At 41.0% G+C, this 18424-nt stretch overlaps 1 protein-coding gene across 10 annotated transcripts in view; it reads left to right on the top strand.

The window, feature by feature from the left end:
• Nucleotides 1-18424, top strand: part of LOC124953400 (cadherin-99C) — a 58947-nt gene that overhangs the window by 32532 nt on the left and 7991 nt on the right. For 9 of the 10 annotated variants that reach the window (XR_007102214.1, XR_007102216.1, XR_007102215.1 and 6 more), the window contains 17 exons: nucleotides 571-640; nucleotides 3847-3912; nucleotides 4461-4639; nucleotides 5684-5806; nucleotides 6843-7106; nucleotides 12344-12493; nucleotides 12770-12988; nucleotides 13149-13343; nucleotides 14631-14918; nucleotides 15029-15346; nucleotides 15444-15584; nucleotides 15677-15961; nucleotides 16792-16965; nucleotides 17166-17375; nucleotides 17536-17667; nucleotides 17743-17859; nucleotides 17935-18333. Coding sequence is in view for 6 of the 10 variants with exons in the window: in XM_047504713.1 (XP_047360669.1) it covers nucleotides 571-640; nucleotides 3847-3912; nucleotides 4461-4639; nucleotides 5684-5806; nucleotides 6843-7106; nucleotides 12344-12493; nucleotides 12770-12988; nucleotides 13149-13343; nucleotides 14631-14918; nucleotides 15029-15346; nucleotides 15444-15584; nucleotides 15677-15961; nucleotides 16792-16965; nucleotides 17166-17375; nucleotides 17536-17667; nucleotides 17743-17859; nucleotides 17935-18333 (3330 nt within the window). In the remaining 4 variants the exon portion in view is untranslated. The remainder of the gene's footprint in view (nucleotides 1-570; nucleotides 641-3846; nucleotides 3913-4460; nucleotides 4640-5683; nucleotides 5807-6842; nucleotides 7107-12343; nucleotides 12494-12769; nucleotides 12989-13148; nucleotides 13344-14630; nucleotides 14919-15028; nucleotides 15347-15443; nucleotides 15585-15676; nucleotides 15962-16791; nucleotides 16966-17165; nucleotides 17376-17535; nucleotides 17668-17742; nucleotides 17860-17934; nucleotides 18334-18424) is intronic. The other variant, XM_047504718.1, reaches the window with a different exon arrangement.

The raw sequence follows: 18424 nt of genomic DNA, 5'->3' as shown, positions 1-18424 counted from the left end.
AAATAACTCTCGTTGGAATATATGACGAATCCCATAAGACCGTCTCTTTGTATTTTTCATATTAACCTTTTACGACATATATCTCGCCATTATTACTAGCGATATCGAGCTTAATAATTTTTTATGCTTTGCCACGACACGTATAACTTATAACCGTATAGGTAGCGTGCCAATTTTCACGCGATTCGTAACATCAATTTTGCCGCAGCCAATCTCATATTCAACGAGCTTATATTAGGATTACGTGTATGCGTGCGCTGCACAGCTTGATAGATACAGGTACACAGACATTGTACATACCACATATGCATAAGGATTCATGTAGTAAATACGTTCCCCATTCATTCTACGAAGATTACTCCTCGTATGCATCTTGAGTTGATTTTCTCTTCTCCCACTCTATCCTCTTACCTCGTGATATTGCAAACATTAGAGATCATGGATTTTCGAACCTTATCAAGAAATGGGATTATATCTATTTCAATAATGTACGAATTATGAAAGACATCATTCTCGTAGGATTATTTCTATCCTTTGTTTAATAATCGATATCTTTCTATTTTTTTTCAGGCATCAACCGGTTGGCTCTGGTGTTTGTTCTGCGCGTTCCTTCATTTCCATGACGTCGCATCGAAAGCCGGTATATACATTTAAACAATCATTTTTATACGGGATATAAGCTTAAAACATTGGAAAGATTTCAAATAGTATATAAATGTCGTGGTTTATAGTAGGCCAGAGAAAATATAGGTCGTTAGTCGGGTTGAACAAGATCGGTGTAAATTATAGAAAGTGGCTACGATATAAGGAGCCGATGGCTCGGTGATTTATTAGCGATTTACGCGAAAGAGAGGTACGTGATAGGTAAAGAGAACGGTGGTTAATTCTAATACGTTGTCTATTTTTATAATAAAAGACGGAAATCCGAGCGTGTACGCGATTATCACGACCGGCAAAACTCCGGTAGTAATTCCGTCTCTGTAAATGGTCAAACACGGTACCGTGGGAATATCTCTCTTTCCGCGTTAACTCTTTGGTATCGTGAAACCGTAACGCTTTTACCCTACGCATTAGGATTTCAAACGATAATAAAGATAAGAAAAAGTAAATGCCGTTGACGACCGTGTTTACTTAAGGAAACTCTTTGGAAAAACGAAAAAGGGAAAGAAGAAAATAAAGCGTTGAGTTAGACGAAACGTATGAACGTTTATAGTCGACCTAGTAAGTCGCGAGATAGTAAAGGCCGAACGTTGGATGCAAACGAACGATGGTTTCGTGCAAACGTAAGTAGGTAAGCCATGCATACATACGGTGAAGGCAAATGTCATCGAGCTGCATCTTCTCTCTTTTCTTTAGGTTTTCTTCGTCGGCCATTAGCCAGTTATACGTTAACCTTTTAGAGAAATATCGCAGCCAGGAGGCACGCGCATCTTCTTCGTTTTCTTCATCCTTTTGCGTTACGACTAACACAAGCTACGACGTACGTATTCTACCTTTTGTGTCGAGGTCCCTCTGCGAGACCTCAAATGACCCTGTCGAGGTGAGCGTCAAGCGTGCCACAAACATGCTTAGTAAGGTGCATTCTACACCTTCCGTACCGTCGCGACATCTTTGAATTATTATTAAGGAAGATCTTATCTCTTTAGGTATTATTTATTGGAAATGGGTTCTCTTCTTTTTTGTTTCCTTTCCTACATTCTCTCTTAGAGTATGTACTTACCTTGGAGTGCATTAAAGGGGGAGGGGGGGGGGGGTGGAAGGGGGAAGGGGAAAAAAAAAAAAAAAAAGAAAAATCTGTCGCAAGCTATTCAGGGAAAAGGAAATTCACGCCTCGTTCATGATCATATCGCGTTTCCTTTGGTTACGTTTACGAGAAGGAAAACCGATCTTCCTCTTGGCTTTGCTAGAAACGATAAAGCTCCAAGTTTTTCCGCAAGCGATAAGAAAAATTCGCGCTTAGCCGACGTCAAAGGGTATATGGCTCGTTGAATTCCGTCAGACTCGAGGTAAGATTCTTTAGACAGGAAGGAATTTTTCTTTTTTCTCTTTTTTTTTTTTTATTTCTTCGTGCTCGGAATGGAAGGTCGTTGCTCTTGGATCGATCACTCCGTTGACGTCTCGCTTTGATCTCGCCTTCGTCGATGTTTATTGCACGACGAGTAAGAAAATTCTCGGCCGCGTTGAAAAGCGTCGCAGGCACGTACGCGTTCATGAATTTTCATGGCTCTTTCAATGGTGGACCACGGCGTAGAAGGGTTGGCTTAAACGTACTTATAAAAAGTGTCGAGATAATTCGTTGAAAGACGACCGTTAAGACTCCTCGAATTATTTCATTTAACACGCTCGTTCTCGACCGTTTAAGTGCGAAAGAAAAGAATACTATAGTTCGCGGCGTTTATGGCTTTGGAGCAAGCTCGACAGTGAATTATTATGAAAGTAGTGGACGATCGAGAGGAGGAGAGATGCTATCCGATTTCTCGGTTTTTTCCGTGCCGAAGAAGACACGCACTTTTCTTCGGATCGATACCACGCCAACATTCCTCTCGTACACCGTTCCGAAACTAAAAAAAGGAAAGCTAAAAGGAAGAAAACTCGAAGAGGCCATTTCCTCTTATTCTCCCTATCAATCTCCGTCCTCTGTTTTCTCACTTGAGATCTCAAATGAAATTAATTGTCAGAGAATATAATTTATCACATGTCACATTAATAACGTTCTAACATCTATCCTTCTCCTCCTCCTCTTCTTCCGAATATTACAAGTTTTATTCGAAACAGTAGTCTCCCTTATCGGCTATTTCTACAGTTGTAACTTGGAAAAGCCTATCGGGCATCTAAACGATATGTTCCTATTCGGTTAAATCCCAAAGGCTTATGCGGATATCGAGTAATTCGTTTCGTCGTGTATTTACGTAGGCACGGATTTAAGATAAACGTGGTTAATGATAATAGGTGTATCGATGCTCGGGGAAGTCTCGTTAGCACGTAAATCGATTAATTTGCCATATCGTTAAATTCAGCTCGTGAAGAGGAAATGGAGGAGAAAATAGTGACGTGGAAAAGTAAAGAAGGGAGTGGAAGAAAAGGATAAAAGAAAACAAAGAAAAAAGAGAGAGAGAGAGAAAAGAAGCGTACAAGTGCACGCGAGTGACATTACAAGTGTTTCGCAACATCTGCCGCTTTGAAAGTGGCGCCTTTACGTTCTACCATTCAAGTCTATACCACGTAATGCCGGCTTTCCGTAATCTTTTACTCTTAACGCGAGTTAAGTTCTGCTCTTCCGCCGAGTCACCTTTCCGGCTAAGGGCTTCTCTCCCATCTGTCGAGCCATCTTGTTTGCGGCACCTTCTAAGCGGATTTGTCCACTTAAAAATGCCCACTTTGTTACCTACTCAACCGTGTAAGAGTTTAAAAATCGAAAACCACCGGCCAAACTTGATTTTAAACGACGAATTAACGTTAAACACGAATGCAATAAACAATGTTGCATGATTTCTCTCTCTCTCTCTCTCTCTCTCTCTCTCTCTCTTTCGAGATAATTGTCGAAAGAACGGAACTCTAAATCACAAGGCAAAACTAGTCGTAGTTCCGATCTAATCGTAATTATCTATTTCATTGCTCTGGTTTATTATCGGCTACCGTAAATAGGGGATACAGTAAAGTCAACTATAAAATAAGATTTCTTTTTTGTAATACAAATTGAATAGAAACGAATTTTATTATTTTCTTTTTTTTTTTTTTTTTTTCTTTTTGCATAATCGAGTAAAATATAATGTGAATTTATTAATGACCCGTTGACGTTCGATTTATCGTCAAGATCGTATTGACACGTCGTTTAATTTATTTCAGGTTTGTGCGAGGTGGAGTCCGGTCAATCCAACATTATTCTGGACATCGAGGAGAGCAGAGGAAACGGTGGGTCTCCCCCTTTGTATTTCAATTTCTCGTCTAATGTCGTACTCGGAGGGAGGAAAAAAAAAAAAGAGATTTACAATGTTTGACGTTCAAAGTATTTGAGGATTAATTCGTTCGTAACTTTTAAACATTTCCCCGGTGTTATTTTATTCTATTAGAACAGGGGGAGAAGAGGGGAGGGAATAAAAGGAACGATGAAGAATCATCAAGTTGTCTTCTTTTTCACTTTTTCTCCTTTCTATCGTGTATGCGTGCCACTAGGAAACGCGTCACTAATGAGTTATTGCTCGAGATTGCACCTAGTTCGCACGGATAACATTAATTATCCGACATAAAAAGAGTTGGAGAAGGGGTAACTCATCAGGAAGTTATTTCCTGGGCCGTTGCCGCGTTAAACACGTAATACCCTTTGCTGAAGCTTCTCGATCTCTGGGATGAAAGAGTAGCTTCGTTATTTCGAAAAGTATTTAAAGAAGCGATCGTGAAAAAGTTTCTTAGCTCGTTCGATAAGCACTTTCATATTTATTTTATTTTTTCTCACGGTTTAGCTATCGATCAGAAGACAACGCCGGAAGAGTTACCAGTGTCTGGCGATCCTTACAACGAGACAACGTTGGAGTTGATTTTTCCTGGCAGACAACCGCTCTTTAAATTGATCGGGAAGAAACTTCAGCTTTTAGAACCTTTGGATAGAGACGACGAGAATCTATCGCACGTTGTCTTTCAGGTGAGAAAGAGAACTTCCTCGTCGGGTGATATTAGGACAGGAAAGCGTTAATAGCAGAACCAGATCCCCGTCAAAAGTAACCTATAAGGTCCGAAAGGTCTTGCACGTTGTCGTTACGTAACAGCTTGTCACTTGTCTTGCCGTTTAACCCGAGAAAGTTACGAGCTGCATTCGACTACGACTCGTTGCGTGTCTCCTCGGTGCAAAAATAAAATATTACCGCAAGATCGAATCGAGATTGAACGCGATCTTTCCATTTCTTTTATATGAAAAGAGAAAACGACTGAAAGTATTTCATAGGTTCTCATTAACTGACACAGACTTTTATCGGTCTCATAATTATCCATTAAAAATTAATGAAATTTATTTGAACATTACGGTATGAGTGTTTTTTTAAATATTACGTTAAAGATAGGTCCGATGTTTCGTTAATAATAATTGGAGTAGGTACACCTGCGTGCTTCTTACATTTAGAAAATTACATTTAAATGGCGAACTGAACTGTCAATCGACGTACGCATTAAGGCGTATCGACTGGTGAAAGTTTACGAGCTACCTTTTCCTAATGTGATATCTACGAACCATGAAATATCACTTAACTGCTTTCAAACTGCGATAAAGATAGCGGACAGATCGCGTTGACACAAATTACTGAAAACCACAACGAATTCGAAAGAGTTTTTGACGTATAATATATACGTATATACGTATGTATATACATATATATCTAACTTTTAAACATATACATGGTAAAATCGAATATAAATTAAATTAGTAATCAATCAATAGACGAGGTTTGCCTCGTTACTAAGACTGGACCAGGTAATCCGAGGATGGAAATCGAAAGCCTTTATGGCTTTTGCTTGCTTCATCGCGCGTTGTTAAAATCGAACGATCGCATAAACGAAGCGTCCAATGGCTTTGAAGTGCTGATCTTCGAAGGATATCGAAAATAAATTTACTAGGATCGTCCTGTAGCGTTTACATTTTAACGATCATTCTTTAGTGTGAGGGTTTCTTTTTTCTGTTCTTTTTTTTTTTTAGTTGAGCTGCACCGTCAAGCTGACCAACAAGAAGCGCACGATACCAGTTATCGTCAGGGTTTCAGATATCAACGATAACGCACCTAAATTCATCAATACGCCTTATGAGACTACCGTACCTGAGGTGAGTTTCTCTCTCTCTCTCTCTTTTATTTCGTACAAATATTAAATTACTAATTTGTTTACTAATTTGACGGTAAATTATAAGTTACAGACAGAATAAAAACATTCGTCGAGTCGGACTGTAGAACATTAGGAACATTTTAATGAACGTTTTGATGAAAGGAAGGTGTAATAACGCGTAGCTCTCTATCGTAGAAATATAAGTTCAAGGTGAAAGGTTTTCTCGGCGATAAAGCAGAAAGAGGAATCGTTGGTGTGAGTTAATTGCATGACTCGATTAGCAAGATCGTAGGAAATGATAATGGTCTGTTAATCGAGGGTCACGGCTCGATTATTTCACGTTAAGCGTCAACTATGAACGACGCGAGCGAGTTACCAGTTAGACCTCTGCGTGTCAGCTTCGACGATTACTACGATTAACCGAGAAATTACTTTGATCGACCGGATTGGTAAACCAGAATCGTGAAACAGAACGATCTTCTCGAGGACTTGAAAAATCCCGAATATTGCCGATCAAGTATACGATAACGAAATAGAAAGATTCGATCTTAACAATTATTGGATTCAAACGTTATTATCCCTTTTATTTTTTCTAAATCTCAATGATACGGTCCACTACGGTCCACTCGATCCTCTTATTTTCTGTTATCTCGTTACGAGCACAAGGACGATGCATAATCTTTTAACGAGTGTACCGGTCTGAGTGGTCCGCAAGATGCGTTTAAGATATCCCTCGATGTAAAAATCTATACGTTGCTTCGAAAGCAACGTCGCGGAACCGATAGTAAAGCTTCGAGTTAAGGACCGTTAGCATAGGCAATTCGATGCTCGAATAACGGGAGTTATTCGGCCGAAACCGCGTAAATTATAATCTCTTTCTATTTTCCCTATAAATCAAACTCGATATATTTCTTCTTCTTCTTCTTCTTCCTTTCCCCTCTCTCCCTTTGATATCAAATACCACGATGCGCACCGGTGAAAAGTAAATTTTGCATTTTTTTTGTATTATTCTTTTTTTTGCTTCTTTATCCTTTTAGCTGACGCCAGTCGGTTCGACGATCTTTAAGAACGTCGTTGCGATCGATGCCGATGCAGGAGTGAACGGTATAGTTGAATACTCGATTGCACCAGGAGACGGAACAGGAATTGGTAACAACGATGGGGTCGGTCGCAATAGGATCACAACCGCGGATGGTTATGGATACTTTAGCATCAATTTGCCTCATCAGGGTCAGGTTACCGTCAATCGTACTCTTGACTTTGAGAGAACGCAACGTTACTTGGTCACTATTCTGGCTTCTGTAAGTATTACCTATATATATACACACATATATATATATATATATGTGTGTGTGTGTGTGTGTGTGTGTGTGTGTGTGTACATACGTGTACTGTATCAACGGATGATACGTAATATATATTCGTATATACTATTATACGTAAGTATCTAGTATGGAAGAGAGAGAGAGAGAAAGAGAAAGAGACTCTCTCGTCGTAGGAGAACGAGGACAGGTTAGATACGACGTGTAGAACGGTGACAGGGCTATTCGACGACAATAATCGAGAATAACGCTTACTAAGCGGCAATGTCTTCCACCGGTAGTTACCAGAGTTGTATGCTTTCAACTCTTGAAAAACAGACACACGGTAGATACGTATGGCGCGAGTATAACGGTAGCCCTTTATCTAGAATAATATAGCTTCCGATACGATGAAGGTTTCCTCGTTCTTTCGATTTTCACCACGAGTAGTAATCACGTTATGTAATAATAATCCATTTTCTTTGATACGTTGGATAAAATTATTATTATCTTTGTCTTTTTTCTTTATAGCCGTCTAAGTGATATCATTGAAAATGATTCGACTCGTTCATGTGGTCAACAAATTTTAATTGAAACGTCATGCGATCGAGTCAAATGCAGGAACGCGTAAAATGTATTTCTACTTGAAAGTGATTCAATCGGAACATTTAAAAGCGTATCGTGACAGCGCGAATTATTTATAAAACAATGTCGATAACGATTCCTATTGTCGTCGTAAAAGCGACAAAGTCGGTGGTCACTTGACTGACTCGTTTCACTCGTTGTTCCTTTTATAACGATTCGCAAGGAGCACAAAGAATCGATTGGAAAGCGCAAAATCGTCTTGTGTCGGCAGGTGGAGACTCGAGGCGATCGTCGGTATGTTTTATTAACGATCGGAACGACTACTGGCTACCGTTTCATAATCAACCTGAGACAATGTCCCTCGTGGTGGTCGAGTCAGTCGTCCGTGAAGCCGAGTATTCCCTTAATTCTATGTTAAACGGTGATTGTTACGAGAGAGGTATCTCCGACAAACTGAAAGAACGACGGAGAAGGAGGAGGATAAAAAGAGAATGATGAGGAGGTGGCGAATGGAAAAGGAAAAGGGAAAGAAGAATGAATGGTCGTTGGTCGGTCGAACGTGTGGGCCGTGCATGGGACAGGACAAAGTCGATGAGTCACCTCGACGAGTCTCCGATTTCGCACCATATTCGCCATTAACATGTCCTTCCTCATGCGAGTTCCCCCTTAGCATACTAAACCCCTGATGATTTCGTTTCTTGGCTCGTCCCGCGAACCTGTCCGTGGTAAAAACTATTCCACCTAATTCCACGACAACGACAACGATAACAATTCGTGTGATAATATTTTCCCAACCAAAGTAACGTCGTTAAGTCGTTATTCGATGAGCGCGAATCTGATCAAACTCTCAAGATTTTTATCCCGATCGTTCTACGTTCTTACGCAAGAAGTACGTAGATCTTTAAACACAGGAGGAAACAAACTAGCGTAACGTGTGAACGTTAACGCGTTGATCGGTTAAGCGTGTTCGCGCTTAAGTTTCCCGAACGATCTTACGATCTAGCGAGAATCTCGATGTTCGACGCGCTTCGCTTCCTTTGGAAAAAGAGAACGGTAATCGGTATCGCGATAGCGCATAGAAATACGCACTTATACGAGCCTGTTTAAATGTTTTATCAATTCGATAGAACTTTATTCGATCTCACGAATCGATTCGTACTTTCTCTCTGGTTATGGACATTTCTGTGTCCGGGAGAAGAAAAAGCAAAATTTCGAGAAATATTTCAACGGTAGCGATTCACCGTAAATTAACGAATCGTGATTTAAAATGATTTCTTCTTGCAGCGTAGTTGGACAGTTCGAAAGTTCTATCATTGAGTGAAATCTATTCGATAGCATGCGATTTTCTTCGTCGTCACGGTTTCAATTGCGTGCCGTCTCGAAACGATGATTACCGATCGTTTTCTTCCTCGTTCGAGCGACTCGATTCGATATTAGATGGGCGATCAACGGATAAGCCAAGTTCTCTCTGCGCTCTCCGATCGGCAATAAAGCAATGAAAGATGGAAATGGCTCGAGCGCGACGTCTAGCGAAATTTTTCGTTCACGTAACTTGACGTGTGGGTAGAATGAGAGGAGTAAGGAGAAGGAGGTATAAAATTACACGGATGGAACGCGATTCGATGCAACGATCTTATCAGCTGGTCGTAGAAAAAGGAGACACGCGCGTGCAAGGTGTGCACGAAGACGCGTTGTTTCCGGTAAGTTCGCTTTAAGGAATTCCTTCTCGCGAAGCGTGTTTCTTTTATCTTTGTTGGAGAAAGAACATACGGTGCATACATATGCATAAACATTCCGCGTAGCTTCGCGCACGATCGATAATAATATATGTAGTCCGGCGCAGAATAATCCTCGTCTCCTATCTGTTAAAAGAAAAGGAAGAAGAAAAGAAAAAAAGCAAGAAAGAAAGAAAGAAGAAGAAAAAAAGAAGAATAAGGAAAACAAAAAAGAGGAGGGAAAGATAATAAAGTTCGACCAAGGTGGAATATCGTTGGCTCGAGTGGTCGGCCACGACAATGGAACTCCTTAATCCGGTGAAAGTGTTCCTGGCATTCGTGCTTTTAATAGGAGCCTTTGGTGGCACTATCGACGGCGCTACCGAGTTCTCGACTGTGAGTGAATAGAGAGAATGTGGCTTTGTAGCCGTGGCACGCGATCGACGGAATCTGTGAAGTTCTCTCTCTTATTTAACCTTTATGAAGTATTTCTCTATAGCTCGAAAGTAGCAATGTAGCGCGGTAATTGTTTCTTATCGCGAACGCAATGATTTTATGGATAAGAAATAGTTTTAGAAATCACATTTTCCAATAACAGCTTCGAATACTTTTTCTTTTCTTTTTTTCATTATTCAACGATATCAAATAGATGTTATCTGTTAATTAATCATGAAATGATCTTGTCGTCCATTAATTATACAAGGAACTCGTGATTCTTTCTCATTGCCACCGTGCATCCTAGACTTTTAAGAGTTCTAACGGTAAAACGAGATCGTGGTTACCGCCCTCGAACACGCAACGTCGTTCTTCTCTCGACACGACGATCCAACACGACGATTCCAGAGCGTTTTCTTTTTTCCTTTTTCCTCCTTCTTTTTGTTACTCCTTCGCCAAGACCACGAACGATTAAGTAGGCTTGAATTCTTGCGATGGCCTCGAAAAAGCAAATAAACGAATTCAATGAAAAAGCGAGAAAAGAGGGAAGACGGATCTAACCGTATCGATAATCGTACCACGTAGGATTATTATCGACGATCCTACAGAGAGAGAGAGAGAGAGAGAGAGAGAGACGAAAGCGGCAGACAATTACACAGGTGAACGCACCACGTCGAAGAGGCGTGCGGTAGATCACAGCTCGGCATCGTAGCGAGACGCGTTGCAAGCAATTTCGCGTTGCAAGCTCGAGATTACGCCCATAAAGCAATACCGGCAATAGTCGGCGTTGCTGCTTTGCGAATGCTCCAGGAGACGCGATCGATATCCAGCTGAAGGAAAAAAATCGAAGCCGACCGAGTCGAACGACGCCATTAAACTATTCCTAAGGGAGCTCTAGCCGATAGATATGGAGAGGAACGTTGAGAGAGGGCGAAGGGAATAGAATGGAAGAAGGTAAATGAGCTCCCTGAACGCAATCGAGGCCGATAGCCATTGGCAATTGGAATGGCTTTTGCGTATATTAGAGCCATTGCATCTCTCTACGATCGATGTTTAACCTCTATTTCCATGGGATATCTCATCTTTATCTATTTCTCCCTTAATCGTTCTGTTTGTTTGTTCGTTTCTCATAAAAAAATTACCGTACTCGTACGAATGCACGTCGAGTATTTTCTAGGATACGCTATCGAATTGATCGATCGAAGCCGAGTTTTATCGAATTAAAACGATATACGTTGTAGAAACTGCAGAAGCTGTTCGTGGTTGATACAAGTGTTGCTCCTTTGAATATTATACGAGGAACATTATTCATTTAGACATTGAAAGAGAGAAAGGGCTTTTCTCTCTGCTCTCTTCTTCCTTATTCCGCGTTTCTGGTCGAGGAACGAACGCATCGTAGCTCGCGGAAGCGTGGAAAGGAAGACGTAGGATTCGGTCGAACGATTCGACCGTCCCAAAGAAAATTTATTCGCGATCGACTCGCTCGGTTAAATGTACTTAGGTAACATACATAGAATGGATAACAGTTCCCATTTGTCTTTCTCTCTCTCTCTCTCTCTCTCTCTCTCTCTCTCTCTTAGTCTCTAGTCTCTCTTAGAGTACGCTTGGTTTTTCTTTGTCAAGAGAAATGTATTACGTTCAATCCATAATATTAGCTGGATCATTCATAATTTTCTATTTTCGCTAAAAATAATGCTAAAGTCGGGATTTAAATTGATATCTTTAAAATCGAGAGAATACCTTTAATAGACGTAGATGCGAACAACTTTACGTTACAACGTATGATTTTCATTGATTTATCAGAGCTACTGAAATCCCAAGATACACGGCCCATTCTTACTCTTATTCTTCCTTTGCAAGCAAAAGGAAATTGCATCGAGATTACCGGTAAACGGGCCACACCCGGTTCAGGCTGAGAAAAAAATGAGAGAAAGAGTATGAGAGAGAGAGAGAGAGAGAGAGAGAGATCCAGGAAGAGAGATTTTACTCCAGCGAGCAACGGTGCTCTCGTTTTCTGGGTCACGAGAATCTTAATCCTCGGTCTCGAGGCTCGATTCACCAACGACATGATACAACGCTTCGATCGCCTTCTGTTCCATCGAACGAGATTTTAGAAAGTGCCTGAACAGCATCCTCCTGTAGATACACGAGACATAAGAGAGTATATTTTCCATCGAAAATCGTATGTTAAGTTATGTTAATACCTACTCGAATTCGTACATTAGTATTCATTTTCTTCCTTTCCTTTCCCAAATAGAGCTTTCCTTTACCCTTTCTTTTTTCTCCCTCCTTGCACGGTTTTGTAGAAAAAGGTTAATGATTTAGGAGCAAGTTTAAACCGTAAACTCCCTTATCTTATCGAGTTTACTCTATTACGTTGTTTTAAGTATGTAAATCGGTGTAAATCGGTAGGATACGTTCCAGCCAAACTTACAAAAGGGAAACAGGTAATAATACAGGATAATATTCTTTAAGATTATAAATTATACCGTGCTTTTATAGGATAGGGCGTTGAACGTATCGGATAGATTCACATCCACGACCACCTTGACTGTGAACATCAGAGACGACGATGATCAAGATCCATCCTTCATCTACCAAGGTTGTATGCTGCTGGATGGCGCCTGCATTAATCCGGAATACTCGGCATCCGTACGTATATAACGATAACGATCTATTCGTGTAAAAATTTTCTTTAATCCTGTCAGGTGAGATTTATTTTGCGAAGAAAGGCAAACTGGCGTTTAAAAACGACGCGATATATATTTGTTTTTTTTCTTTGGTTTTTCTTTTTTTTTTTCTTTTTTTTTTGTCTTACTCCTTTGCGATCATCATTGGCCATTATCTCGAAGTTTTAAATTTAATTCATCGTAGCGCGCACTAGTGTCCTTTCTAATTCCTCCTCTCTATGGAATGGCCTTTCAACAGGTATCGAGTGGAGTATTGTCGGGAATATTGAACATATCACCGGAGAAAATACAGGCAGTTGATATGGACAGCATAAACGCACCTATTCATTATTCATTTCTCAGTGGAAATCCATCCAACTACAGAGATTTCTTCGAGATCAATCCGAATTCAGGTGCGGTCAAGCAGATCAAGGCTGTCGACACGTCGGTCACTAAAAAGTTCGACATAATAATAAAGGTTAGAGATAACGAAATTGAATATTATAATGCGTTCGGTGTAACGGGAGAGCGAACGATGATCCTCTGTTATTAATTCGATGTAATTTAATCGACGTTAATGGGATAGAAAGGAGCATGGTAGCGAGTCGTCCTTAATAATCGATTATCATCTTCGACAGGCGGTAGAGGTGTCGGAAGCAAAACGATCTGCCACGGCGAAGCTGATAATCACGGTGAAACCGGTCGACAGCAATCCACCGGTGATCACAGCTTCGAACAACGAGGGTTTTGTCGACGAGAATGCGCCGGTCGGTACAAAGGTCATCGATAAAAATGGCAAGCCAATAACGCTTACCGTATCCGATGCCGATCTGGTAAGTTTTAATTTCCTGTATAATATCTCTTACTCGTTTCCCGGGCAACGAGCCGTGAACGCACGGCATTTAATTTTCGTCATTGTTTGGCGAAAACGAAACTATTTACCCGTTAAAACTCGGTAGTTCGAGCAAAACGTTACGACAATCGTAGGAAAAAGTGAAAGCGAGCCGAAAGCGACGCTTGAGTAATCATCCTCGATTTACCGAGCCGTGTACGCCGATTTCGATTGTTTCGTCTGAAAACTATGAAACGTGTGTATCTTCTTGCGAACGATCTCTGTCGAGTGAACGTTAGTTACTTACGTACGTACATATACATATGTATGCAGCTTAGTCGTGATGTAAAAGCTATTTTGTAACTAGAGCGACACGTTCATCGGCCGGCGAAGACGTTCCTTTCTAATTATTTGATTCTTCTCGCGGGAATAAGGCGCGTGAGCGTTGAGCAAAAAAAAAAAAAAAAAAAAAAGAAAAGAAAAAAAAAAAGAAAAGAAGAAAGGAAGAAAAAGCGAAAGGCCGAGCAAATGTAACGAATCAATTCGTTCTTTATTTAATCAATGTGATAATCGATCGGGAGGGAAGCTTATCGAGTGCAAAACTGTGTATTAATGTGCCGGAAGCTTTGACGTAAAATCGTTGATATATGTTATCGCCAAAGTTTCGAAGCTTGCAACTTGAGTTTCACGAAAATTCCTTGCTTTTGCATATGGGTTAACGAGTTCTTCAGCCCCGTTCTACGTTCTCTTACGTGGCAAACATCGAGAGAAGGAGGGAAGGAGAGGAGACTATTTTGCCTCTTAACGGCGGTCTTCAGAAGTAGTTGGAAAAATACGAACTGGATAGTTAGAATCTTACGGAAATTACGTCTACGAAATGGTACGGAGTTTTAGTTAGCCCTACCTTGAATTTCTTCTCTGTTCTCTCGTTCATAGTAGAAACTAATGGACACATTTTCAAGAAAGTTATTATAGCCGACCAACCGGCCGAATAACTCGACCATTTTCATTCCCAATGCCCCTTTTGTTCTGCCCACGATATTCTCGATAATATATAGGACCTGTGTGTCTAGAAATGCAGAACACGGACTATCTGCGTGTCAGTGTAACGCGCTATAATGTTGTTCGTGCCGCGAATTCAAAGGGAGAGGTTAATATCGTCGGACGATCATCGTCAAAAGAGAGAATATATATGTATTGAAATGCATTTGAATTTCTACTATTAGAGATAATTAATAATAGATACTCGAACGTATCGTAGTTTCAACGTATTTCAATCTGTCTGCAGGGTGTCGACGATCCAAAACCAGCGTACACGTTCGAACTAACAACGAGTTACTTTTCGATCGATCCGTCTGGCGTCCTGATCGTTAACGAGGAAAATCTCGATCGGGATCCACCGAATCCTGGCCGTTTTCGATTTCAAGTAGTAGCCAGAGAGAAAACGGGCTTGGCCGCATCGGCGCCGCTTTCTTTCGTCGTGACGTTGAACGACGTTAACGATAACGCGCCTCATCTTCCAATGACAGCACCGATTTCGGTCCAGGCCGGTGAGACGAGACGCCAAGTGACAAAGGTATTTTAACTATACGTTCAAATCCCGCGATAATTTTCTCTTCATCGATTTCATCCCAAATCCCGAGCGAAGTTTCTTGTCTCGTTAATTGAAAGAAAACATAAATATAGGTAGAGGCGACGGACAACGACGAGGGTGAGAACGCCGAGATAACGTATAGTATTTATCACGTCTCAAACAATGGACTGCACAAGTTCAAAATAGATCCTAAAACTGGTATTATCGAATCTGTGAGGAAACTCAATGCAGGAGAACAGTACAGCATAACAGTTCAGGCTACCGACAAAGGTGGCAAATATTCTCAAACTATCGTCGAGGTAAATGTTATTCCTGGACCGAATACGAGGAGTCCAATTTTCCAACAGCCCGTATACGAGGTACAAGTTAGCGAGGGTGCTTCGATCAATTCTACGGTTGCCACTATAACTGTAAGTTTTCGTACGAATAATTCACCTCTCTCGAACGAATCGAACGAATAACGAATAATCGGGTATTATTAACTCGCGAATTCGAATAATTTCATAGGCCGTTGATCCGGAAAACGATCCCGTCTCATATTCCATTGTTTCGGGAAATGATCTGAGACAGTTTGCGATTGGTGACAAATCCGGCGTTATCACCGTCATAAGAAAATTGGACAGAGAAGATTTGACTCGTTATCAATTGGTGAGCTCAAGTATTCCGAATGAAAAACGTATTACCCATAATCGTATGATCATTTGATTGGACGTTATCGTTTCGTATTATTGTCGATTTAGTTGATAAAAGCAGAGGACACCGGTGGACTTTCGAGTACGGCTACGGTCAATATCAAGGTCACCGACATCAATGACAAAAATCCAGAATTCGTCGAGCTGCCATATCAATTTTCCGTAAAGGAGGGCGAGGCACGTAAGTTGATAGGTCGCGTACATGCCGAGGATGCCGACGAGGGTATCAATGCGGAAATCACTTATTTCGCTCCGGATGATATTCCATTCACGGTCGATCCCGAGACCGGCGACGTCCTCACGAAGATCGTTTTGGATTACGAGCAGAATGACGTAAGTACTTACCAACGGAACGATTTTGATATACGCGCAGACATTAGAATTTTCAGGAGCTCGAGCTTTAAAAAGAAAAAAGGGAAAAGAACATTAATTGGAGGAAGTGTTAATAACGACGAAGCTACGAAATAGCTTTTATTTTCTTTCCGAGTTTTGCGAGAGCTAATTAAAAGTCCCCTAATTAAATACGTAAATACGATATGAACGTGAACGTATAAACTTCGTGGGTGGAATAACTCGCGAGGGGTTTCAAAGAGTTCCAAGAATCATTTTTATTTCTATCTTTGAAACTCTCACGTTTCAAAGAAGTTTGCCGCCGTCCTTTTAGATTTTCCTGCTCGATTTTACGTTCCTAGTGTTTCAATTCTAAATTTTGTGTCGTGAATTCGAAGAAAAAATTGGCAAGAACGTCGAGAGAAAGGACGACCGGGAAAAGGTTTCTTTTCGAAGATGTCCAGTCCCGTTGAGCTATACAAACGAAACAACTTTTACGAATACATGTGGCGAGTTCTGGCGAGCTCGTTCAGCTCGTTACACGGAAAGCTATTGTGCGAGAATATTGTGGGAAGTGCATTATTCGCATACCTTGTTTCTCTCCTCATTTCCCCCCCCCCATCCCCATCCCCCCCTCTCTCTCTCTCTCTCTCTCTTATCGGATTCTACGAACAATAAAGAAAAATTTTATCGCTCTAATCTCGTACGATTCAACCGAGTGAATCCTTTTTCCAACGCATAGAACGGATCTTTCGGTACTGTTTGTTGTCGAACGAAATGAATAATTCTCTTAATACTTCTAATTCGATAAAATTGATATCTCTTCTTCTTAGGAATATAAATTCGTGGTAACCGCGAGAGACGGAGCACCTGATTATCGCTTGGCAACTGCAACCGTTACCGTCAAAGTGATAGACGTAGAGGATGAAGTTCCAATATTTCGTCAGAGTAGCTACGAGGCCCGAGTTAAGGAGAACGTCCCGGATTACATGGTGATACAAGTGATGGTGAGTGTCGAATTGAGTTTTTCCGTGAAGACAAAAAAATATGGCAATAAAGAAGATGGGTGACAAAAACAAAAAATAAGTAAATAAATGAAACAAAAAACGAAAGAAACTCATTCTATTTGGCAAATGAAAAAAGATGAAACCCGTTTCAATAAGGATAGAACGTTTCTCCGGGTTAAGGCTAACGCGATTAATTTCAGGCCGATGATCCGGACACAAAGAAGCAAATCACATATACGATCAAGCAAGGCGACATCGAACTCTTTGCCATAGACCCGAAGAATGGAGTGATAAAAACCACTCGTGGTCTCGACTATGAAAGAGAGAGCCAACATATTCTTATCATCGGGACGGTCGAGAACACGAGCGATCTCCCTGGTTCTACCACGAGGGTCGTCGTCAATGTCCAGGTATCGATCGACGTAGCCTTTAGACTGAAAAAAAAAAAAGATGCCTTTGAAATGCGCTTATATGGATAAAGTGCATACAGATATGCATATATTATAAGTAATTTTAAAACCATTAATATTAGAGGTAAGAATTTATGCTCGACGTTTAACGGCTTGATAGGACGTTAACGATATACCACCGATCTTTACCATGGTACCTCGACCCATTACGCTGGATGACGACTCACCTATAGGAACGACGGTTATCAATCTCGTCGCCGCAGATTCTGACGGTACGGCACCCGGAAATCAGGTAATTAAATTAACGGAAGAGCGCGTTAGAGAGTTAGCCAATCGTGTAAACCTTGATTTCGATATCCTACTTTAGGTGCGATACGAGATTATAGGTCGTGGTATAGCCAGCAAATACTTTGTCATCGATCCTGATACCGGAGTGATTAGAATACGAGATGATCTTCGAAAAGAAACCGACTCCGAATATCAGGTATCCTATGAGACGAACTATCTGGGATCAAACGGAAGGATCATCCTGGAATTTTCTTTATTTACCTTCTAACAGGTGGACGTACGAGCATACGACATGGGCGAACCTCGATTGTCATCCGTGACAACAGTCCCGATTTTTGTTCGACACGTCGCCACTGTGCCGCCAGAGGTCGGCTTGGGCTTTGCAGAGAATTCGTACAACGTCGAGGTACCGGAAGATGCTGCCGACGGGACGTTGATAAAGATAATTACGATCATCAACAGTCACGCTCATGATTCGACGCCCTTGAAATGTGAGATTTACAGCGGAAATGAGAACGATTTGTTCGAGGCGAATGTCACCGAGGAGCGCAATTGTGCTCTTAAATTGAAAAAGGCTGCTCTCGACTATGAGACAACCGAATTTTATCAGATCAAGATCAGGCTAGAGTCGTTGTCCGGTTTATTGAATTCTGGTCGCAACACAACCATGGTAAAAGATTTTTTTTATTTTAATATATCCGATCGATCGGCCAGCCTCGATCGATCGGATCTACAAAATCATATATATATATATATATATG

The sequence above is a fragment of the Vespa velutina genome, chromosome 12 (assembly GCF_912470025.1).
Source record: "Vespa velutina chromosome 12, iVesVel2.1, whole genome shotgun sequence".
Classification (NCBI taxonomy): Eukaryota; Metazoa; Arthropoda; class Insecta; order Hymenoptera; family Vespidae; genus Vespa; species Vespa velutina.
This window is presented reverse-complemented; position numbering and strand designations above follow the sequence as displayed.